A 22211-nucleotide genomic window follows, 5' to 3' on the forward strand; every position below is an offset into this window, starting at 1 on the left:
ACTGGCAAACCACCCCATATTGAGTCTGCCATGAAAACGCTAGAGGGCTTCACCCCAAGGGTCAGACATGACCCGGTGCTTGCACAGGGGATACCTTTACCTTTACATTTTAAAGACTCTACTAATTGAAGCCCCTGTTTCTTCATTAATGACCAGGCAGTGCAAGGAATAAAGCTGTACTCTTGTCTGGCTAAACAGAGAAAGAGAAAATTGATCTGGCTTGCCTAATTTGGTTTGGTTGAAGGAAAACGTTCTTAGCCCTTTAGTTGATCTTCACTGAAATGTAGACAAGACATTTCTTACAGATATAGTCTTTGATGCCATGATCCATACCATATTGTTGAGGTATTTGGAGATATAGGTATCGAGGCTCATGTTTTGGACTATTCCTTATGGACTGGACTCAGAGGGCTGCAGTTAAAGACATGTTGTCATCAGAATGGGATTTGTCTTGTGGGGTTCCAGAATGTGCCCCATACTATTAAATCTCTCTATTGTGGCGCAGAGTGGTAAGGCAGCCGTCTGAAAGCTTTGCCCATAAGGCTGGGAGTTCAATCCCAGCAGCCGGCTCAAGGTTGACTCAGCCTTCCATCCTTCCGAGGTCGGTAAAATGAGTACCCAGCTTGCTGGGGGGTAAACGGTCATGACTGGGGAAGGCACTGGCAAACCACCCCGTATTGAGTCTGCCATGAAAACGCTGGAGGGCGTCACCCCAAGGGTCAGACATGACTCGGTGCTTGCACAGGGGATACCTTTACCTTTACCTTTATAAAGCCCGTAGGAGAAATCATTCACAGCTTTGGGTAAATTTAATACCCTTTTGACGCCAAACTCTACATTTCCTTACCCAGATTACCTAGTGATGCAGTAGAGGCTTCAGCCACTTGCCTAGCTGTTGTGGTTAGATGGCTAAGAGTGAACGTGTTGATTCAGAATCCTAACAAGAAGGAGATCATACTGACTGGGAAGGCTGAGATCCCAAATGAAACTGAGTTCCCCACATGTGATGGGTTCCAACTGCCCCTTGATAATTCTGTTAACAGCCTAAGGATTATTCTGGACCCAGCACTATTGCAACACTATCTCTCTCTGTCTCTCTGTCTCTGTCTCTGTCTCTGTCTCTGTCTCTGTCTCTCTGTCTCTGTCTCTGTCTCCGTCTGTCTCCGTCTCCGTCTCCGTCTCCGTCTCCGTCTCCGTCTCCGTCTCTCTCTCTCTCTCTCTCTCTCTCTCTCTCTCTCTCTCTCTCTCTCTCTCTCTATCTATCTATCTATCTATCTATCTATCTATCTATCGCTGCTTTTCCTAAGAACCTGTGGCGGTTCACAGAATAAAATGTTAAAAACCAGTACAAATCCATCAAATCACCACTTTACAATAAACAACAAGTGGTGACAACTTCTAATCGATCAGTCCCCCTTGTACAGCCAGAGGCCAAGTCTTCTTCCACTGGGGACTGGGTGCAGATCTACTAAACCATGGGAAGGGGTCCTAGTTGGGATGCCGAGCTTCAACCATGCACCTGGCGGAAGAGCTCCATCTTGCAGGCCCTGAGGAAAGCTGACAAATCCGGCAGTGCCCTTAGCTGTCCTGGGAGCTCATTCCACCTGGTTGGGGCCAGGACCAAAAAAGCCCTGGCCCCGGGTCGAGGTCAGGTGAACATCCCGGGGGCCCGGGACAACCTGTAAATTCATACCCACAGAGTGAAGAGACCTGTGGGAGCCATAAGCAAACAAGCGGTCCCACAGGTAAGTAAAACCCAAACTGCATATGGCCTTAAAGGTTAATACCAAAACCTTGAACTTTACCTGGAAACAGACTGGAAACCAGTGCAGATGGCAAAGCACCAGCTGAATATGGGACCTCCAAGGTGTTCTAGTGAGGACCCTGGCAGCCGCATTTTATACCCACTGTAACTTCCGGATCAAAGTCAAGGGCAGACCCACATAGAGCAAATTACAGCAGTCTAGTCTGGAAGTGACCATTGCATTGATCACTGTGGCCAAGTGTTCCAAGGACAGGTAGGGCGCTAGTAGCCGAGTTTGGTGAAGGTAGAAAAATGCCATAAAAGTTGGCGACTCCTGTCTTATGTTGTCTGCTTGTTTAATTGTGCAGTTTGCCTTGAGTCTGCTCTAAATAAAGTAAATGATAAATATAAATAAATTCAAGTGATTCCCAGGACTACCATCAGGTATGATTTAGGGATTTGCAGTTTAAGAAAATAATTGGCAAAAATCACTGTGCTCTCCTGTAACTGGACCACCAGATACAACATACAACTAACATTTTCAGGAGGTTATTTTTTATTATTTTTTTTAAATAACATTATTTGTAGCAGAAGAGCTTGTGTGGCTGCAACTGTTAGCTTCATAGAGCTGGTACATCTGGCCTATGGAAACACCTCAAATTCCTATAGTTCAGAACTCATTTCATTTCTAATACTCTCAGATCATGTAAGTTTTGCATGTTTCTAGTTAGTTTTGTTTTTCTCAAAAATGCTTCAACCTGTTCCGTTGGCAGTGGGGTTGTCCGGTGTAGCCTAGCAACCAGCAAGTGGATTTCTTCATGGTGGAGGCTTACATTGTTGATGATACATTGATGTCCTTCCCCATGAGCCTGGAAGTGATATCAGTATTGCCAGGGGATGCCAGGAACACTATAGTGTTGTACAATTGTGAGAGCATTCTCAGCATTGCCCAGCAATGCACTGACATTACTGACATTACTTCCGGGTGCATGGGGAATGACATCAGTGTGTGGGCATGTTGCTGATACCCCCACTGGTTTCCTGTCATTTTACCTCCCATCAGCCAACTCAGAACTGACAGGGAAGTCCCTTCTGGCAGTGGGGGATTCCCCTGCCCCCAGCGGGGACCTGGCAAGCCGAAGTTGCTGTCCTGCTGAATTACTCCAGTCTTCCACATCACCTTCTTGATCTGAATGGAACAGGCAATAGAATGAGAAAATCGATTTCCAAGCCCCATTTTTTTCTTGACACTTACTGTTAGCAGGTTAATTAAATCCATATTTGGCTCAAGATGATGAGAGGCTGTCTGCAGAGAAACCAGCTCACTTAATGTGACTGAAAGTTGCTGCATTTTCACAATGTTGACTTTATTCTCATCGGTCCAGTCTGGAAAGACGACATGAACTGCAATCAGGTCCTTCAAATGGACCCCTAAGATTGGGATTTTGAAGCCAACACAATCAGCAAAAGCTTTGCGGTAGCTGCAGTAGTTTCCATTGGAGGAGACTAGTTCAGTCATTTCATTCCAATCCTGCAAAGGCACAGAAGAAGCAAGAGTCTGCTAAAGCATTCTGCACATGGTTCTATCCTGTATTAAGTGTATGGAATCCTGGGAAATGCCTAGAGACACCATGTACTTGGCCGTGAGCCAATAGTAAAAGCAACCTACGTGCCTGAGAGGTTTCTAGTAGACAGTAGTGGTCTTAATAGGTTTAACTAGGTCTGTTGAGTGGGAAAAACCTTCAGCGGCAACATTTCAAAAGTCTAGGTCACTTGGGGGGGGGGGGTCATGAAACTAGGCAAGTAACCCAAGTTAATTCCCACAATGTTGAGTCCATGTGGTATGAGGCCAGGCAGAGGGATTAATCATGTGACAGCCCTTGGAATTTAGTAGGACAGCAGGAAAGCAGTGGATTAGATAAAGCAATGGCATGATTCCCTATGAGGCAACTTTATATGCAGAGTTTGTATTCAGGTTCCCTTATCCCAGTGGAAAATTTCTCTTTTTCTGAAAATCACATATATACATTTAAGCAAACAGAAGTTCATTGCTACATAATTACTTCCATACCTTTGTAACTTCTGAGGAAAGGTGGGAATGAGTTTCTTTGAGACGGGAAATAGAGCTGTGGCTTAATCCTCCTACAACTGCCATTAGTGTATTGAAATTTTGGAGATGCAGAAGTTTCTGTAAGGAATTCAGATGAAAGAATACTTGTTAAGAGTCAGATATGTACATGCTCTGTGGCCTGTGCAGGGCAAGACCTAGTTTTGAAATAGTCACTTATACAGGACTGGTACATTTTTCTAACCCAGGCATGAACACTTCATGCCAGTCGCAAGCATGCCAGTCTCAAGCCCGGGTAAATGTGGAGGGTTAAGGAAAGACCTTGTAACCCCCCCCCCCAAGAAAATCCTATGGCACAGCTCTCAAACAATTTCAATATGTTGCCCAATGGTGAGTCTCTCAGGCCAGAAGGTACCCTACAAATAACTAGGAAGGAGGAAGGACCTGCAACAAGTAACCCTGGATTTTATGAAGGGCCTGGGACAAATCCAGCAGGAACCCCAGGTGCTAATGCTGCCAATGGTGAAAGCAAGGGTCTGTGCTTTACTAAGATACACCAAATAGCAATTTGGAATGTTAGATGACTGACTCAAGGAAAACTGGAAATTGTCAAAAGAGAAATGGTCAGGTTGAACAGTGACTTCCTTGGCATCAGTGAATTACATTGGATAGATGATGGTTTCTTTCAATAGGAGGATTTTACCACATAGGACACAATTCCATAAGAAGGAATGGTATGGCATTCATTGCAAGGAAAAAATTTTCCCTCCCCCCTTCCTCAATCACACACACAAACATACTACTTTATCCCTTCCACCTCACCCCACCCAGACTCCCTCCTTCCTCCCACCTCACCCCATCCAGACTACCTCCCCCCTCCTTCCCAGACTCACTTTCATGGCAGTGGTAGCCCGGACAGCCTCTGCACCATCCTGCGACTTCCAGGCCTCAGGCTGGGGCAGTGCTGGGCCACCAGGCCTCTGCACTGCCATGTTATTACCCAGGCCTTGTCAGGCAGCATGGTGGTAGTGTGGCCTCCACCCCATGATGACTCATGTTGCCCCATCCAGCTGCCTGCTGCACCACCTGGGGTCTGACTACAGAGGTCATGTTTGTAGTGATATCCATTTCATGGGGCACACTAGAAGATGTGTTCCACACCAACAAGTTCCCAAGAAGAATGTCACTTACAAAATGGGTGACTTTAATGCAAAATGGGTGACTTTAATGCAACTTTGGACTTGGAGAAAGGAATGATGCAGATGATTGTCTGGCACAATTCTGTCATGAAAACTGGTTTTGCATCATGAACACTTGGTTCAAACAGCATAAATGTTGCCTATACACTTGGACCATCACCAAATAGACTACACAGGAACCAAACTGACTATATCTTATGTAGCCGACAATAGTCCACTTCAATCCTTGCTGAACTGTTATTGGCTAAAATCAAAACTAAACTTCGCAACATCACAAGGACATCAAAGTTCAGGAAATTCAACGTAAATAAAATTCCACTCACATATGTGGTGGAGGTGAAAAATCGATTTCAACTATTGGACACAACAGAGAAGATGCCTGATTAACTTTGGCAGGAAATCCAATCAACCGTTGTTGAAAAAGTAGTCAAACACATACCGTACAAGAAGCCAAAAAAAAAAGAGATCAAATTGGCTCTCAGATTAAACTGAAGCAGCAAAAGCTGCAGGCAAAAGGGAGGAAGCAAGAAAAGTAAATGTGAATTTTCAAAGGGCAGCGAGAATAGAGAGTGAAGCTTACTGAAATCAGAAATGTAAGCCGTTAGAAGAAGATTACAAAAAGGGACACACGAGAAATGCTTTTGCACAAATAAAGAGGTTCCAAATTCCATTTGCTACTTGCAAAAGCATGATCAAAGATAAACAAGGGGAGGAACTGACTGACCAACAGAGCATCAAAGTACAGGTGGCGGAAATACAAAGAAAAACTATGTGCATGCAGAATGGAAGTTCTCTCCAAAACGAAAAAGAAATAAAAATAGAACTTGAACCAGCCATTTTTGAGGAGGAAGTTGAATGAGTTTTGAGTCAACTGCCAAACAACAAGCCCCAGACATTGACATAATACCCATGGAACTGCTGAGATGTGTACCAATCAAAATTTTTACAGCTTTGTGCCAGAAAATCTAGGGAAGCAACTGGCCAGAGGAGTGGAAACAATTTGTGTTCATCACCCTACCAAAAAGGGTGACTCAAATAACTGTTCCAATTACTGCACAATAGTCCTCATTTCTCATGCTAGTAAGATTCTGCTCAAAATCATACAACAAAGCATAGCAACAACCATTGAAAGAGAATTACCAGATGTTCAAGCTTGCTTTTGACAGGTGCATGGCACTCATGACCGCAGCAAATTTGTGTTAAATTTTGGGAAAGTCATGGGAATATCAGAAGGATGTCTATTTATTTATGAACATGAAGTGACAATCATACATGTAAAAGCCAGTTCCTTGATTATGCCTGCTTATCATATTATGTTGTGTTAAACAAATAAAATCCAATATATATAAATGAACCAATAAAATGGTAGTCTAGATTCTGACTAATGAGCAGCCTATGTAGACAACTGGCGAAAATCTGTTTACTCACGCTTTTTTCTTTAAGTCTGTTCCATGTGACCTTTTTGGGGGGATGGGGGTGATTTTAATATCACTAGCTGCTGTTTTTGTTAATTATAATTATAATTGTACTAGTAGTTAAGCGGGCTGCACTAAAAAATGCAGCAGGTGCTAGCGGGATGGAGGGGGGAGGTAGGCCTGGGGAGGCACAGAAAGACCTCCTGGCTGGCTGGCCACCACCCACTCCCAACACAGTGGATCGCGGGAGCATTGTGTGGGTGGGCCCCAAGCTGTTTGCGGGTGGGCGAGGGCGTGGGAAGGTATAGTGGGTCCTCTGAGCCCAGCTGCATGGCTGCTCCCATGAGGAGCATGAGGCAGCAGCAGACCAAGTTCTCTGCCGGTGGCATGGGCTCCTGTTGGGGTGCAGCGCCGGCAGGACCTACCACTCCCAGAGGTCTCCACTGGGGCGGGGGGTCTTGGCGGTGGAGAGGCAGGCATGGAGAGGCTGGCTCCAACGGCTCCTTTTGGGCAGTACCGGTGGCTCCTGCTCTGTGCTGCCAGCAGCCATGTGGAGCAGCGGGGTGGTAGAGACATGTCTGCTCCGGCAGCCAAGGGACACCTGCGGCCAGGCTGCCGGAGAGGAGAGTGGGTGGCGAGGTAGGGCGGGGTGCTTAGGGGCCAGCCCTATCAGGGCCAGTTTCAACTCTAGACACTGTCCAGGGGCTGGACATGCTCCACCCCCCAGGCATTTTCCCCAATATTAAAGAGAACCACGGATAAGAATTTGAAATGATTACTTCCTGATTGGAAATTGGGGTGATTGTTTTGGAAGCTGGCAGTCTTCAAGCAAAGGCTGGATACACACTTTTCTTGGATGCTTTAGGATGGTTAGGGCTGATCCTGCGTTGAGCGGGGGGTTGGACTAGATGGCCTGTATGGCCCCTTCCAACTCTATGATTCTATGATTCTATGAAGCTGTATATTTTTTCTAATTAAATAAGTAATTCAATTAAATATGTCTACTACTCTCTGTATTCTCTTTTTATACCATGTCTGAGGCCAGTACTTCACTATATTTTATTCCACTCGATGAGAACTAGCTGTAAGGTCAGAATTACCTGTGCAACATTGATGAACTTGGTGATTACTTCTGCCCTTTGCTGTGGGGTTGGTTTGCTAAGGACCATCAACTGCACCCACTTAGATATACCATTAAACAAAGCAATGGATCTTTCCAGAGTTGGGTTGTTCTCCAGGCAACAATGGATCACATAGCTCTGATAATCTGTAAACTAGACAAAGGAAATCACTTTATTGTTAGGCTTTGCCCAAATCACATAGAATTGCCAAATTACCACCTTCTGACAGGGTCCAACGTTTTGAAAATCTGATAGAAAAGTGCTCTCACAGTGCTCCATCTTTAAGAATATTCCATTGATTTAATTTAAATCTGCTACTGTGCATCACTCAAGTAACACTGTAAATGTTTTATTGATCATATTATAATGCCTAGGATTCAAAGGGCTTCTTATATCAGTGGAAGGCACTTTTGCTCATATGAATGTGGGGATGTTTTTGACGATTTTCACCAATTACTACATCCACCTGCAGCATACTGTGCCACTCCCTATGCTTTTGAGGAGCACCCTACAGACCCTCCTCTGATGAAGAGAGTTTTGATTCTTGAAAGTTCATGCTCTGAAAAGCTTGTTGGTCTTGAAGGTGATCCTGGACTCAAGCCTACCTACAGCAGAACACACAGATGCCCTCTGAAACAAACCTCAGATGAGGCTTCTTGAAGTGTGCAGGTAGTGCACACAAGGAGGAAAATAAAATCCTAAATTTGTGAGTGGAAGTCATCTAGCACTACACTGAATCTAACCTGACTTTCATTATATTAAAAGTACAATTTTTATCTCACAATAACACTCAACTTCAACAGCTGTATATCCTTATAGGCAAGATGGTCTACTGTGCTTGCCCAGCCTTCAGCCAGCAATCTCCCTTTCAGGTTCAAACCCTGAGGATTGTGAACTAGACAGTGCTAAATGGGGATGCGAAATGATTCTGAGCATCTGTTTTTGGATCCTCCTTTCACAAACTTCACTGTATTCCCTGAATTTTATTATCTCCCATCCTCATCACTCACTACATGCAGACCACCTACTTGGGCAGGAAAATAGTGATCTGAAAGCTGGTTCCCCAAGTAATGTACTGGAGCAACATTTTGATTTTATCAGTTTTTTTTTTATGATCATGGATGTTGTCCTGCAATGCTGAACTCATACTAGGTTCATCTTTAGTTCAATCTGATTGCGTAAGCCCAATGGGAGAGAGGCAGTCGAGAAACTGAATAATAGTAATAATCTTTGACAGATAATTATTGAAATTGGTTGTGTTTGACCTAATCTTGTTATAGAAAAGATAGTGAGGACATAGCAGATGTATTTTAGATGTACCTGTTTGATTATCTCATCAATAGCCAAAAGTCAATAATTTATTTAAATAATGATTGCATGTTTAAATTTTAATAAGAAAAGAACTGGTGCAAGATAAGAATGTTGTTTTTCTATATAAATGCATTGATATGATAAGCAAATGAAGAAGATATTGGGTGAGTTTTCTCTATCTCTGTGAGTCCTGTGTTTACAGAAAAAAATCTTAAAAGCAGTTTAAGACAATAACTTGAAATCTGGTTTGTGTTGTATTTTACTTAAATATGGTTGTGAGATGGTAGCTTTGATAATTTTGGCACTTGCTTCCACATGCTTCTATGTCTTGTTTAATAAATGAGAATCATTTCTTTTTTTCAAGTGGATAGCCATGTTGGTCTGAAGTAGTACAGCAAAATTTGAGTCCAATGGCACCTTTAAGACCAACAAAGATTTATTCAAGGCATGAACTTTTGTGTGCATGTCTGAAGAAGTGTGCATGTACATGAAAGCTCACACCTTGAATAAATCTTTGTTGATCCTATAGGTGCCATCGGACTCAAATTTTGTTTTTCTTTTCTTCATTAAAAGATTAAAAACTCTCTGAAGATTTCCTGCCTGGTTTGCTGATATTAGTTCAAAGAACAGACCTCACAGTTAATTCATTTGTACTATTGAAAAATTAAAGGCTGCAAACAACTGATAGCTCCTGGAGATATTTTGAGCTGTTTTAAAAGATTAATTCTTAGAAAGCTAGCTAGTTCAGATTCTCTATTTGGATGTGGGTGTATGTCATCTTGTTACAGCACATTACATGCTCTAAAACCTGAACGCTCTCAGCTGAATGTGTGAACTCTCCATTGAAATATACTGTATTTTTTATGTCAGGTGATACATGGAAATCCAATCTATTGTGATTAATCTGTGATTCACATGTGAAAATAAGCAAGTTAATAAGTGCATGTGGGGCCTTCTCCTGAGATGCCCAGTAGCATTTAATGGAACCTTTAATGAATCAGAAAAAAAGCAAAGCCAGTTATAAGCAGTATAGGCCACATAACCTAAGTGACACGGCATTGTGGATTTCTTACAGATATCCTTCTAAAAGATTTATGCTCCAAAAAAGTGAGGTGCTCAGCAAGTTCAATGGGTTCCAGATGATCAAACAGCAGGCAAGCTTTTCCCTTCTTGGAAATTTTTTTCCTTTGTGTGACTCTTCTCATCCAGTCATAAGAAGGACTGTAAAACAGAATGAATGGGCCATCATCAGCACTTGGTTCCCAGGGATATAACAGGAGAAGTAAAGCTAGAATCTACCTAAGGCATTGCCAAGGCATGCAATTAAGGTATGAAGTAAAAGCAGGTCAGACAAGATGAGGTAAAGCTGAGGAATCTGAAGTGGTTCCTTATTATCTGCCATGAAATTATTTCTAGATCAGCCTGTCATACCTGGGGAGGGTAACAGGGCTTTAATATCTGTTCCACATAATATATTTCTTGTAAGGCCTTAGGGGAGGAGCGTGTCTCATGGCTTAAGTGCCACTCAGCGCTTAACACCCATTCAGGGTGGCTGTCCTGCCCCTGAGTTCCTCCTCCTCCAACCAGATTGTTGTATAGACTGTTAGCAGTTTACACTGTAGTCTGCTTTGAGTTTCAATTAAATAAGTGGACTATAAATACAGTAAATAATTGTTTTAATTTCCTGAGGTGAAAAATTATTAAGGCACTGCCAAAAAAAAAAGCCTATTGATTGAAGTAGCTGAATTGATCCATTACCTGATTATGAAGTGTAGAAAAATCCTAAAGCATTTGACCAAACTTTTGAGTCAAGACAGATATGCCTGCACTGCGCTCCCACCTGAGTCATGTTGCAGAATGGTATCCCCATCGTTTTCTTTGTTTTGCTTACATTTGAAGGAAAGGGAATGAGAGAGAGTCTCTCAGTGCAGCTTGAAGTTACACGAACACATGAAACTTATATTGTCAGACAATTGGTCCATTTAACTTAGTATTAGCTTAACACACAGCTCTGCAGTGTCTCTGGCAATGAAAGTCCATTAAAATAATTTCTCAGGTCTTGTTTAGGGCAGGCATTTGGATAAGTGGAGTTTCTGAGTCTCTAGACTATACATTGCTACAGTTCCTGCCATGGGTGACAGGAATGCCTAGCTATGTTGCAGGAACTGTACTTGGAGTAGAGCTTGCACAGTGCTCACTCGAATCTAAGGCTCGGATTGTTGCTTTTAATCTGAGACTGATGGTCCCCTTTTCAGTACCCAAGACAGCCATCTTGTTGTAGAGGCTAGGAGTGTGGACTTCTAATCTGATGAGCCGGGTTCGATTCTCCACTCCTCCACATGCAGCCAGCTGTGTGACCTTGGGCTCACCACAGCACTAATAAAGCTGTTCTGACCGAGCAATGATATCAGGGCTCTCTCAGCCTCACCCACCTCACAGGGTGTCTGTTGTGGGAAAAGGAAAGGGAAGGTGATTGTAAGCCACTGAGACTCCTTCTGGTAGAGAAAAGTAGCATATAAGAACCAACTCTTCTTCTTCAATGCTCAAGGGGGGGGGGGGCAGAAGCAGCATAGAAAGGGTTATTAGGCATTTTACTATTTTAAGTGAAAGTGGTATAATGTGGGGCAGTCCAGACTGAGAAAGAAATTCACTCATTAAACACCTTTATGTTGCTTGCCAATGACTGTCAATATTATCAAATATTATTTTAGCATTGGCAGTCCTGGTTGAGTAATCAGACTCCGGCACCTCACAGAACATGAACCTTACATGCTAGAGATGTCGATAAGATGGCTGTGTTCTTTATAACCCAAATGGCTGGCTAGTTCTTGAAACTCCTCAGTCAGTCGAACCAAGCCGAGGTCCAGATTAAATTCTGCGGGAAATTCCAAAATCCAGTATCTGAAAAACATGAGAGGAAAGTTCATTCAGATATCAACTCACCAAACCCACCAAATACCAATGTGCTATAGTCTAATTACTAAAATAAACTGAAAAACAGGTCTTTATTAAACCAAATTCACCAAATGTTGATTTAAAGAGAGCTTTGTACCATTAATTAGTTATAATGTAGAAGACATTCCAAAGGCATTCTGCTATGGTAGGGAAATCCCCACCAAGTAAACTTTTCACTGCTTCACAGAGGATGGGCACGCTCTAAAATCATAGTATAGAGTTTAGTCTTGAGCCCTCCCACCAAAAAAAAAAATACCACAGACATTCAGATGTCACAATATATTGTGTTTTGTTTAAACTCAATTTGTTATACAAGTCCTAGTTAGTCTACCAAGAAGACACAAAAGAGCATAGTTTGTAAATTCCAGCTAATCTTCTATTTGCTTTATTTCATGCTTCCAGGCAGAATAACCCAATGCCTATGCATAGTTCCTTTGTGTTACTAGGGTTGCTGGCAAAATCCCACTTATATGCAACTTGCATTGCAACCTGGAAGGTAAATTTGGGGTTGGGTGAGTTTACCGCAAGTCTCCTTCCCTCACCATTTCTGTAGCTGTTTCACTAGCTGTTTAAACTCTGAGATTTTTTTGCCAACCCTTTCCCTCTTTTGTCTCTTGACAGCCACAAGCCATTTCCCTCTCCCCTTTCTGCCCAACCACTTCAATTTATCTACAAAACCGAAAGAGACCATTATCAACCTTCCCCTCCTTTCTCCTTGCAGATTTGTTGCTTGGCAGGGAGGAGGGACAGGGCAGGAAGGCAGAAGGAAAGGCTCTGTTGTTCTCTGCTTTCGTCTCTGAATGCACCACATATAAAGCTGACAAACAGGGATTTTTGCATTCAAATATTATGACAAACCACAACTAATTAATTGTGCCTAATTAATTAGTTAAAAAACTTCTGCACACAATTAATGAGCCAGCTACAAACCACGATTTATAACCCTCGTTTAGCATCTACCAACCACAGTTTGTTGGGCAGCCTGCATTCAGACATGACATTACAGTATTAAATAGCTGCAAGAGAAGGAAGGGGCAGCCTCCCTACATTTTCACTGTATCTTGTTGCTTTATAAGGATTATTATAGTGAGATTTGGGAATTAGATTTGTACATGAATGCGAGGTCCTGCTTTGCCCTTCTCAAGGAGTCAGGGGAAGCATTGCCAGGCAAACAGGATGCCTTCACTTTATTGCTGCTGAGTGCACACCTCCTGCTCTCCTCTCTCAGGATAGATTTGTAACTCACTGCTATGGCACAGTCACCACTTTCTCATAATTTGATCTCATGTTCCAGTGGTAACATCTGTTAGAAGAACCACGTGGGACAAGCAGAATACATTATTAATTCTCAAGTACACACAAAAGTGTCGACCTCACCACAATGGCAGCTTAAGTACTGCTCCTCAGTGGGTATCAAGTGTCCTTATCTAGTTGTTTGACTGTACTTAATTGTCTGAAAAACTAAGGGCGAAAACATATAACTTCAGTGGTAAGGCTGAGGTGAAGAGGGTATGTCTAGACAAACATACAGCATTCTGGCCCAAACTGTGCTGGGGTTCATTATGCGCCAACCTTTGTGGAAGCACAAAACTACCTTCTTCCTTTTCAGAGAGCAGATGTAGGCCATGATGTGTGGTTGCCCCTTGTGTCAGTAACACCAACATTCTCTGCTCTCTGAAACAGTTTAAAACTGTTTTAAAATTGTACTTTAAATCTTGTCTAAAAATAAATTGCTGAAAAAGAACCTTTCTGATCTAATCAAGATGAGAAGAAGAGGCTGCTTCTAGCAGAGCTGGGCGTGGGTGGGCAATCAGGTTAGCTGGAAGGGGTACCCAGGATTTGATTCAGAGACAATATGCATTTCTTTAGAGATGCCATGCTGGGGGGAGAGGAAGCACAGCCAAAAAACCCTACACTCACTCTTGTTCACATGTACATCAGTTTTCATCCTAAATCTTGTGAACATGTAAAAATGGATAATCATGCTAAAGCTGTAGAAGGGGGGGGGGGTAATTTCTCAATCTGCTATATCTGTCAGGATGATATGCCCCTGCCATAATTTATATAGTTTATTTAGCTTGTTAGCCAGATTGGGATCTATAGTTAATTTAGCCTGTTTATTTTGTTTTATTGCCTCAGTGCTCTTCCTGCCTTCACTCTTCTCCCCCATCCTAATCCTTCAACTCTCCCCATCCATCTCCATTCCCCTCTGGAATGCAACCTTGGGATCTCTTTATCTGTTTTTTTGTGACTGTTTGAAGTCTTACCCCGTAACATGGGTTCTGGGGGGGGGTGTCATGGGGCGAGGGGATATATGCAATGCCTTAATGTCTTTGGCTCAGTTTCGACAATAAATGAAACCTTTTGCTTCACGTCAATGGTTTGCTTTTCTGAGTAACTGAAGATCTTCATGATGTCTAGTAAGATGGGAACCCAGTACATGGGGAAAGGATGGAGCCATGCTGTTTTCGTGTTAAAAAGATAACTTTAAAAATTGCAAGGATAGACTTCTTGCATACACTCTATGTGAAAATGTAATGGCAGGGAGGAGACAGAAATGCCTGGGTGTCCCCACCTGCCATAACAACTCCACTAAGAGCAGGGGAGGAGATGGTGGCAGCTTCAGACCAACCTTGTGTCCCACCTGAGCCTACCACACAGGCTATTGCTGTATCAGTTGCAAGGCTCAATTCCCAACACATGAGAGGAGATCCCTGGGACCCCACTGGGGAGAGCAGTGTGGGGCTGGAGGGGGCAAACTGGTGAGGGACCGCCACCTGGGCTGTTGTCCAGCCAGAGCAGCCTCCTCCTCCTCTTTGTCCCTCACCATCTCTAACCCAAGTAGGCTGCATGGTTGCCTAGCAATGCCTCAACTTGCAAAATGGCAGCAGGAGACCCATTTACAGCTGTGGTGGGTGAAGCCATGAGGAGGGAAGCAGCAGAAGAAGATGAGTTTGTTCTTATATGCCACTTTTCTCTGCCTAAATGAGTCTCAAAGAGGCTTACAATCCCCTTCCCTTTCTTATCCCCACAACAGACAGCCCTGATATCACTGCTCGGTCAGAACAGCTTTATCAGTGCTGTGGTAAGCCTAAGGACACCCAGCTGGTTGCATGTGGGGGAATGTGGATTCAAACCCAGCTTGCACTCCTAACCACTACACCAAACAAGCAAAGGAGGTGTTCCCTGTGGGCAGAAAGGCATTACAGCCATTTAAAGGAGGGGTAGAGAAGGTCATTAGGAGGGGATTAGTGGCTGAAGTGGCCAGGACTGACCTGCTTTTCACTGCCCCATTGGGCAGATGTAGTGAGTTGAGCTGCAGCATCAGTGCCATACATAGCCTTCTCAAGGTGGCTGTTTTGGGATTAGTGCTATGGAGAGAGTGATGAAGAGCCAGAAAGTCAGCTGGCTCCAAAGGCCAGACTCTGTACAGGAAGCAGCTTCCTCGCTCCACTGCTCAGGTGCAGGGGAACCACAGCATCCCTTCCCTGAATACTTTTGTTACAGTTCCCCCCCTGGCTACAGCTATAGATGTTTCCACATCAAAAAATTGTGACTGTATGGTGAAATACACAGGAGTTCCTCTTCATCTTGTTAGTTTCTCCCAGAAAGCAGTGAAGTCATACTGAAATTGGTACTGGAAGGAAAGGTTAAAATGTTTAAAAATTCAAGGGTATTCTGCTTTATGGAAAAAAATGGTGGCTATCACAAAGAACCTCCATTCACAGGTGACACACAACCACAGAAAGGTTCAAATGAAAATATAAACCCAGGTCCTGCAGGGTCATCAATCAATACAAATTTTAAATACATTGAGAACACAAACCCTTCCAGTGGAATAAGATTTCATTTACCTCATAAAGTAGCAGATTTTTAACCGGATTTCATCAGTGTTTTCTCTGCTGGCATCTCTATATGTAAATCAGTTAAAGAAGTCTTTGTGCTTGTGGTTTACTACAACATGTGCAAGTTTTCTTGCTTGAATAAGCAGGAGACATTTATATGGCCAATACATTTTCAACATGTCTATTTATGACCAAAAAAAGGAACCTATTTTTTAAAAAGAACATAATAAGAAATATCAAGGACAGGACTTGATTCAAACACACACAGTCTACATAACTAACTGTAATTTGCATAATTTGTAAAATTGTACAAGGCCTAATTCCTCCCAACGGCCAAGTGAAAATCAAAAGACAAACTCCCACATTATTTCAGTTTGTTGTTCAAAAACTTCTACATTGAGAGTTATTTGAATCATAAACATATTCTTTATTCCACCTTAAAGGATATAGGGAGAGAAGTTTGCCTGCCAGTTCTGTGGATGATAGATACCACCGATGCATTAACAGGAAGGTCCTTGGCAAATTATTACTATTCAGTTCCCCTTTGTGATCTGTAAAACCACAGACAAGCCAATTCAAAACAGGATAACAGCCAAAACATACATATATACAAATATATATTCAAGAGATACTAGTCAAGGTAAAAAGTACACCCTACAATTATCAGCAATTAAATCGGAAAATAAGAAACGTAGGGAACCCTACTAGTCCCTTCAATGCATAGAGATACATTTGTATCATCCGTTTCTCCAAGGACAGTATAAGGCCATGTCATCTTAACTTGTGGAGGATCTTTGGCCACAAAGAACAAGCCCCTCGTGCATTCAGTTCCTAATTGCCTCTGGCTAGTGTTGCTTTTCTCCAGAGCTACTTTGCACACACCTTTTCCTTTCATACTAGCCACCTGAGTGTAGTGTTCAGAATGTCAGCTGGTGTACAAAAGATCCAGGTTCAAACCGCCACTTCATGCATCTCACTGAGCCGATTCCACATGGGCGGAAAAGGCCGGGTGGTGTTACCATGGACCCGAGCTAATCCCCATGTCTGTGATGTTGCCACCAGGACACTGTCCTCCTGGGCCTGGCGCAGATCGGGCCCCAGAAGCCCCGCACTAAGGAAATGCGGATTCTTCCACGTTCCCTTTTGGCACTGCGGGGGCCAACGGGGCCTGCCCTGCAGTAGACCTGTCTAGACAGGAAGAGCCAGACCTTGGCTTCTCCTCACCCTACAGAAGCTGGAAGGAGGTAAAAAATGCCCTGGATAGCTTTGTGGTGCTCTATGGTGCCATTCCCTCACAATCCCACCTTCCTGAAAAATAACCCCCCTCCACTTCCCCCTGTGTGGTGAAGCCTTCCTGCTGTGGCTGCATCCCCTGGGAGGACACATTTTGGCACCAGAGCAGATCAGCACTGAAATGTATTTCCCGTGGGGATACAGAATGCTGTGGAACATGCAGCTCTGTGGCAATGCATCGGTGGTGGCCTGGTGTGGCTGCTGCCATGCAGAATGGGGCTGGGTGATCCTGAACCAGTCACTCACTCTCTCAGCCTCACCTACCTTACAGGAATCTTGTGGGAATAAGATAGAGAAGGGGAGTACATTGCCTTCAGTGCGATAGAGGAAATATGGAACTAAACTTAAATAAAGAAATGGCAATAATCTCAATGTAGAAAAGAGTACATTTTGCATAATTTCAAGTAAGGTGTGAGTTTTCTTGTTGAATGGGCATGTAGTTATAGCCTTTTCCATTTACAGGCACCAGATGAAACAATTCTAGTGAACAAAAGAGAAGCCATGTTGGATTGGGCCAACAGCCCATCCAATCCAACACAGTGTCACGAGGTGGCCAAACCTCAAGTGCCATGAGGAGGTCCATCAGTGAAGCCAGAATTCTAGAAGCCTCCCACACTGCCCCCCCCCCCCAAGCACCAAGAATACAGAGGGCCTTTTCGCACGGGGATCTTTGTTGCAAATTGGTCACTGAATGAAAAATCGCCATTTAAAATAGTGGAATTCGTCGTTATGCATACCTGGCTTTGTAGTGGAATCAGTTGCGTTTTTTAGCGTTTCCCACAGGCTTCCGGTCTCGGCAGAAATCGCTAGAAAGGAAGCGCTATTGCCAAGCTCGTCCCGCCCCTGGCCGTCAAGCAGCCAATGGGCAGCCGTTAGCATGCTCCCAAACAGCCCCTTTCCCTTTAAGAAAGCTTTTTTTAAAAAAAAACAGACCCATTGCAACGAATCTGGGTAGATTCGTTGCAATGGAGAGACCCATCCAGCTGCCTAATGTGAGCTGTCGTTTGATCGCATGATCGTTGCCACGCTGCCTCGAGTGATAAAAAAAATCCCCCCCCCTCTCACGGGCCCGATTTTCAGGAGTGTTGCAGATTGTCTACGACGTCGTGCGTTATTCCAAATTAGTAGCGTTTTCAATTAGTAACCATTGTGCTATTTTGAAGCCGTGCGAAATGGCCCAGAATATCACTGCCCAAGACATAGTGTTCCATCAATACTTTGTGGCTAATAGTCACTGATGGACCTCTGTTCCATGTGTTTATCCAATCCTTTCATGAAGTTGTCTATGCTTGTAACTGCCACCACTTCCTGAAGCAGTGAATTCCATGTGTTAATTACTCTTTGGGTGAAGAAGGATTTCCTTTTATCTGTTTGAAACCTACTAATTAATTTCATTGAATGCCCCATGAGTTCTTGTATTGTGAGAAAGAGAGAAAAGGACTTATTTCTCTATCCTCTCTATCCTATGCATAATTCTGTAAACTTCTATCATGTCACTCCTCAATCATCCTTTCTCCAAACTGAAAAGTCCTAACCTCTTTAACCTTTCTTCATAGAGGTGGTGTTCTACCCCCTTAATGGTTTTCATTGCCTTTTTCTGCACCCTTTCCTATGCTATAATATCTTTTTTGAGATATGGTACTCAGAACTATCCCAAATGAATTCCAAACTGATATGGATATTCGAGTTTGAGAAGGTCCTAAATACTTCCTCACAGTTAAAGAAGCCTTCCTCAATTAGTCTTGTTCACAGCCTTCTCCTTTATTATCTGAACAATTTCCCTGAAATACGCTTTAGAAGAGAAGAGTTATTTTTTGTACTCCACTTTTTACTACCCAAAGGAGTCTCAGAGACCAATTATGTACAAGGCAGGAACCCCAGGATTGTGGCAGCAGGGAAGCCCCGATTATGCATAATGCTGCCACCATCCCAGCCCTGGTGCGGCGCAGCACCCTGGAAAACCTGTGGCAAGGGAAAACCTGCGGCACAGGCACGAGCTGGGTCAGGCAAGCACCATGCATAATCAGCGGAGCTGGGTCTTTCAGCCCGGCCCTTCCCCTGACCTACAGTGTCCCTGCAGGGACACTACATGCCCCTGTCAGCTCTGTGGAGCTGGGGAGCTGCCCAGGGACTCTCCCCACCCCCACCATCTTCAAATATTTAAAAGGGTGCCATATAGAGGATGGAGCAGAATTGCTTTATCTTGCCCCAGAGGGACAGACCAGAATGAATGGGATGAAATTAATTCAAAAGAAATTTCATCTAAACATCCGAAAGAAGTTCCTGACAGAGCGGTTTCTCAGTGGAACAGGCTTCCTCGAGAGGTAGTTGGTTTTCCATCTTTGGAAATTTTTAAACAGAGGCTAGATAGCCATCTGACGGAGAGGGTGATTCTGTGAAGGCAAAGGGGTGGCAGGTTACAGTAGATGAGTGACTGGGATGTGAGTGTCCTGCATAGTGCAGGGGGTTGGACTAGATGACCCATGAGGTCCCTTCCAATTCTATGATTCTATGATTCTAAGTGGGTAATCAAAACCAGTCTCCAGATTAGAGGCTGTACTCTTAGGGGCTTTTTGCACGGCTTCAAAATCGCACAATGGTTGCTAATTGGAAACGCTATTGATTTGCCTTAACGCACGACGTCGTAGACAATCTGCAACACTCCTGAAACCGATCAGCAAAAAGCACTTCGTTGTAGCACTTTCAGGGGAATCCCAAAAAGTGGGTTCACCCTCCGGAAAGCGCTACACTCTTGCAAACAATCTGTAACACTAGCGATAAAGACCTGTGCGTTACCATTGTTGCGGTTTCTTCAAAGTCCCTCCTCCTGAGCCTGTTCTCCAAACTTCCGGCGAAGCGATCGCCATTTTTTTTTCTCCGAGCGAGCGGGGATAAACGCACCAGCGAGCCTCTTTCTGTTTAGAGGCTTCCCTGGCTTCAGTCCTTTACCTTTAGTCACTAAGCACAAACCACATAAAAGCCCGTTTGCTGAAATAAAGTCCCTTTATTTTTTACACATTAATTCAGCCGAAAATCGGGCCCGTGAGAGGGGGGGAGATTTTTTTTTATCACTCGAGGCAGCGTGGCAACGATCATACGATCAAACGACAGCTCACATTAGGCAGCTGGATGGGTCTCTCCGTTGCAACGAATCTACCTAGATTCGTTGCTATGGGTCTGTTTTTTTAAAAAAAAAACCTTTCTTAAAGGGAAAGGGGCTGTTTGGGAGCATGCTAACGGCTGCCCATTGGCTGCTTGACGGCCAGGGGCGGGACGAGCTTGGCAATAGCGCTTCCTTTCTAGCGATTTCTGTCGAGACCGGAAGCCTGTGGGAAACGCTAAAAAACGCAACTGATTCCACTACAAAGCCAGGTATGCATAACGACGAATTCCACTATTTTAAATGGCGATTTTTCATTCCGCAAACAATTTGCAACAAAGATCCCTGTGCGTAAAGGCCCACAATCACTACTATATCGCGCTTAGCTGATTTTCTCCAGGTACATCCATTACATCCAGTTATAAGAACACCATGTTAATTTCTTCTACTGATTTCTTGTTTGGAAGTGATGTAGTGTGGCCTTGCACACTGTCAATGACTTCACAAGTACATCTCAGGAATTCCCCTTCCTTTTTATATACCAGCAAGCCACCCACATCAAATACATCATAACACAAATGCATATATTCGTAACCATTTTAGGGAAGAACCCCAAACATATGCCCAGTATCCTGAGTCTAAACACATATTTATACTTTGAAAATCAGCCCCAAAGGACAAGACACAACAAAATGAAATATGCAGGTTCACACCAGAACAGTACTTTGCCAACAATTCATGCATTTCATTCATATCCTTGAGGACTCCTACCAAACATTTGAATGCAGGTGCTTAACAGTTCATCCAATGTTGCAGCCTTCCCAAGAGTACTGGACCCCATGGTCCTCCAACTGTCATCAAAAGAGAGAATGCGTTTCCACCACACTGAAGGAGAGCTGCTGCAGGGGCCCCATCAGATAACTGTCAGTTGCATTCTCTGCCACACTTCACCAGAAATCTGGAAGGAAGGGAGACAGAAAGAAAGAAAAGGACTCGAGTTTCGTTTCATATCCAAGCTAAACCTTTACAGTTCTGTGAATCTTTTTAAACTAAACAGAATTTCCATTTTCTCCACCCCCAACGCTATATTAGAAAGTGCATCTATGCCTGTTCCAGTAAATACTGCCACTGTTCATTCCTACTGTTCAGGGAAGGGATGTTCATACCTTGGAGGAGAAAAGACTTGCTCAACTCATTTTATTAGGCTAAGAATGCGGAACTGGAATGAATGCACATTCTTCCCCTCTTTATCCTTGCCTCTGGCTCCCCTTGCTCACTTTGTTGTGACCCTTGTCTTAAATTTTAGACAGTGAGCTCTTTGAAGTGGAAAACTGTCCCCTTGTATTCTGCAAAGCAATCTACACATTGACGGCAGCACAGAAATATATCTTCTATATAAAATAAAAGCATGGGGACTCTATTACCTTGTAAGAACAGCTAGTGTTGAGAAAATGTTTTTTCCCTTTACATTTATTTAGTTAAAATGCTTATTTTCAAATATGTGTATCCCTTTTCATTCAAAGGGATTTGAAAGGTAGCTTAACATATACATCACATCACAATAAAACAATAAAATACTTACAAAGCTGACTAAGACTGTAGAAGCAATAACTAATACTCTACTATGGGGAATGGTCTCTGAAATAGCAGGGTCTTAATGTGCTAACTGAACTCCACTCAGACCCCCAAGTGAGTTTCTCCCAGGAAGGCCATCATTGGTGTCACCACCAAGAACCAAGGGGGGAAATACAATACAGCAGGATTTCTGAAATGTATCTAAGAGCAGGCAGGTTCACCTGTGTAGTATTTTACATATTTTTATATCACAGTACACCAAAATTCATCATACAGGGAGAACTGGAAATTAATACTTTCATTAACTTTAAGATTGTTGTTCAGATTCATCAGTACGGACTGTAATTGTCCTCCATAGCATCCATATAATGTGCTGCATATTCACTGAAAGTATCTTTACAAATCCCCATCCCCCCCCCTGTAGTCCCTGCTTCCCCTGGAGCATGAGATGAGGCACAGTGGCTGCAGTGGAAAGGGGGAATCACTAGGAATTGCTCTCCTTCTTGTGCAAGCTCTTGTTCCGGTCATGCAAGAGTTCACAAGAGGTAAGGGAAACTGAGTTTCTACCAATTACCTCTATTCTAT

The 22211-nt window shown here is 43.4% G+C and overlaps 1 protein-coding gene across 5 annotated transcripts in view; it reads right to left on the reverse strand.

Moving 5' to 3' along the window:
• Window positions 1-22211, reverse strand: part of RASGRP3 (RAS guanyl releasing protein 3) — a 67019-nt gene that overhangs the window by 22485 nt on the left and 22323 nt on the right. For 3 of the 5 annotated variants that reach the window (XM_077343529.1, XM_077343520.1, XM_077343547.1), the window contains exons 1-6: window positions 15668-15724; window positions 11628-11759; window positions 9932-10079; window positions 7527-7700; window positions 3816-3932; window positions 3000-3275 (exon numbers count right to left, since the gene is read on the reverse strand). In XM_077343529.1, the coding sequence (XP_077199644.1) occupies window positions 3000-3275; window positions 3816-3932; window positions 7527-7700; window positions 9932-10079; window positions 11628-11759; window positions 15668-15672 (852 nt within the window). In that variant the 5' untranslated portion in view covers window positions 15673-15724. Of the gene's footprint in view, window positions 1-2999; window positions 3276-3815; window positions 3933-7526; window positions 7701-9931; window positions 10080-10616; window positions 10745-11627; window positions 11761-15667; window positions 15731-16106; window positions 16210-20822; window positions 21010-22211 lie in introns of those variants that run through there. The other 2 variants (XM_077343557.1, XM_077343539.1) reach the window with 2 other exon arrangements.

This window comes from Paroedura picta, chromosome 1 (assembly GCF_049243985.1).
Source record: "Paroedura picta isolate Pp20150507F chromosome 1, Ppicta_v3.0, whole genome shotgun sequence".
NCBI classification, from domain to species: domain Eukaryota; kingdom Metazoa; phylum Chordata; class Lepidosauria; order Squamata; family Gekkonidae; genus Paroedura; species Paroedura picta.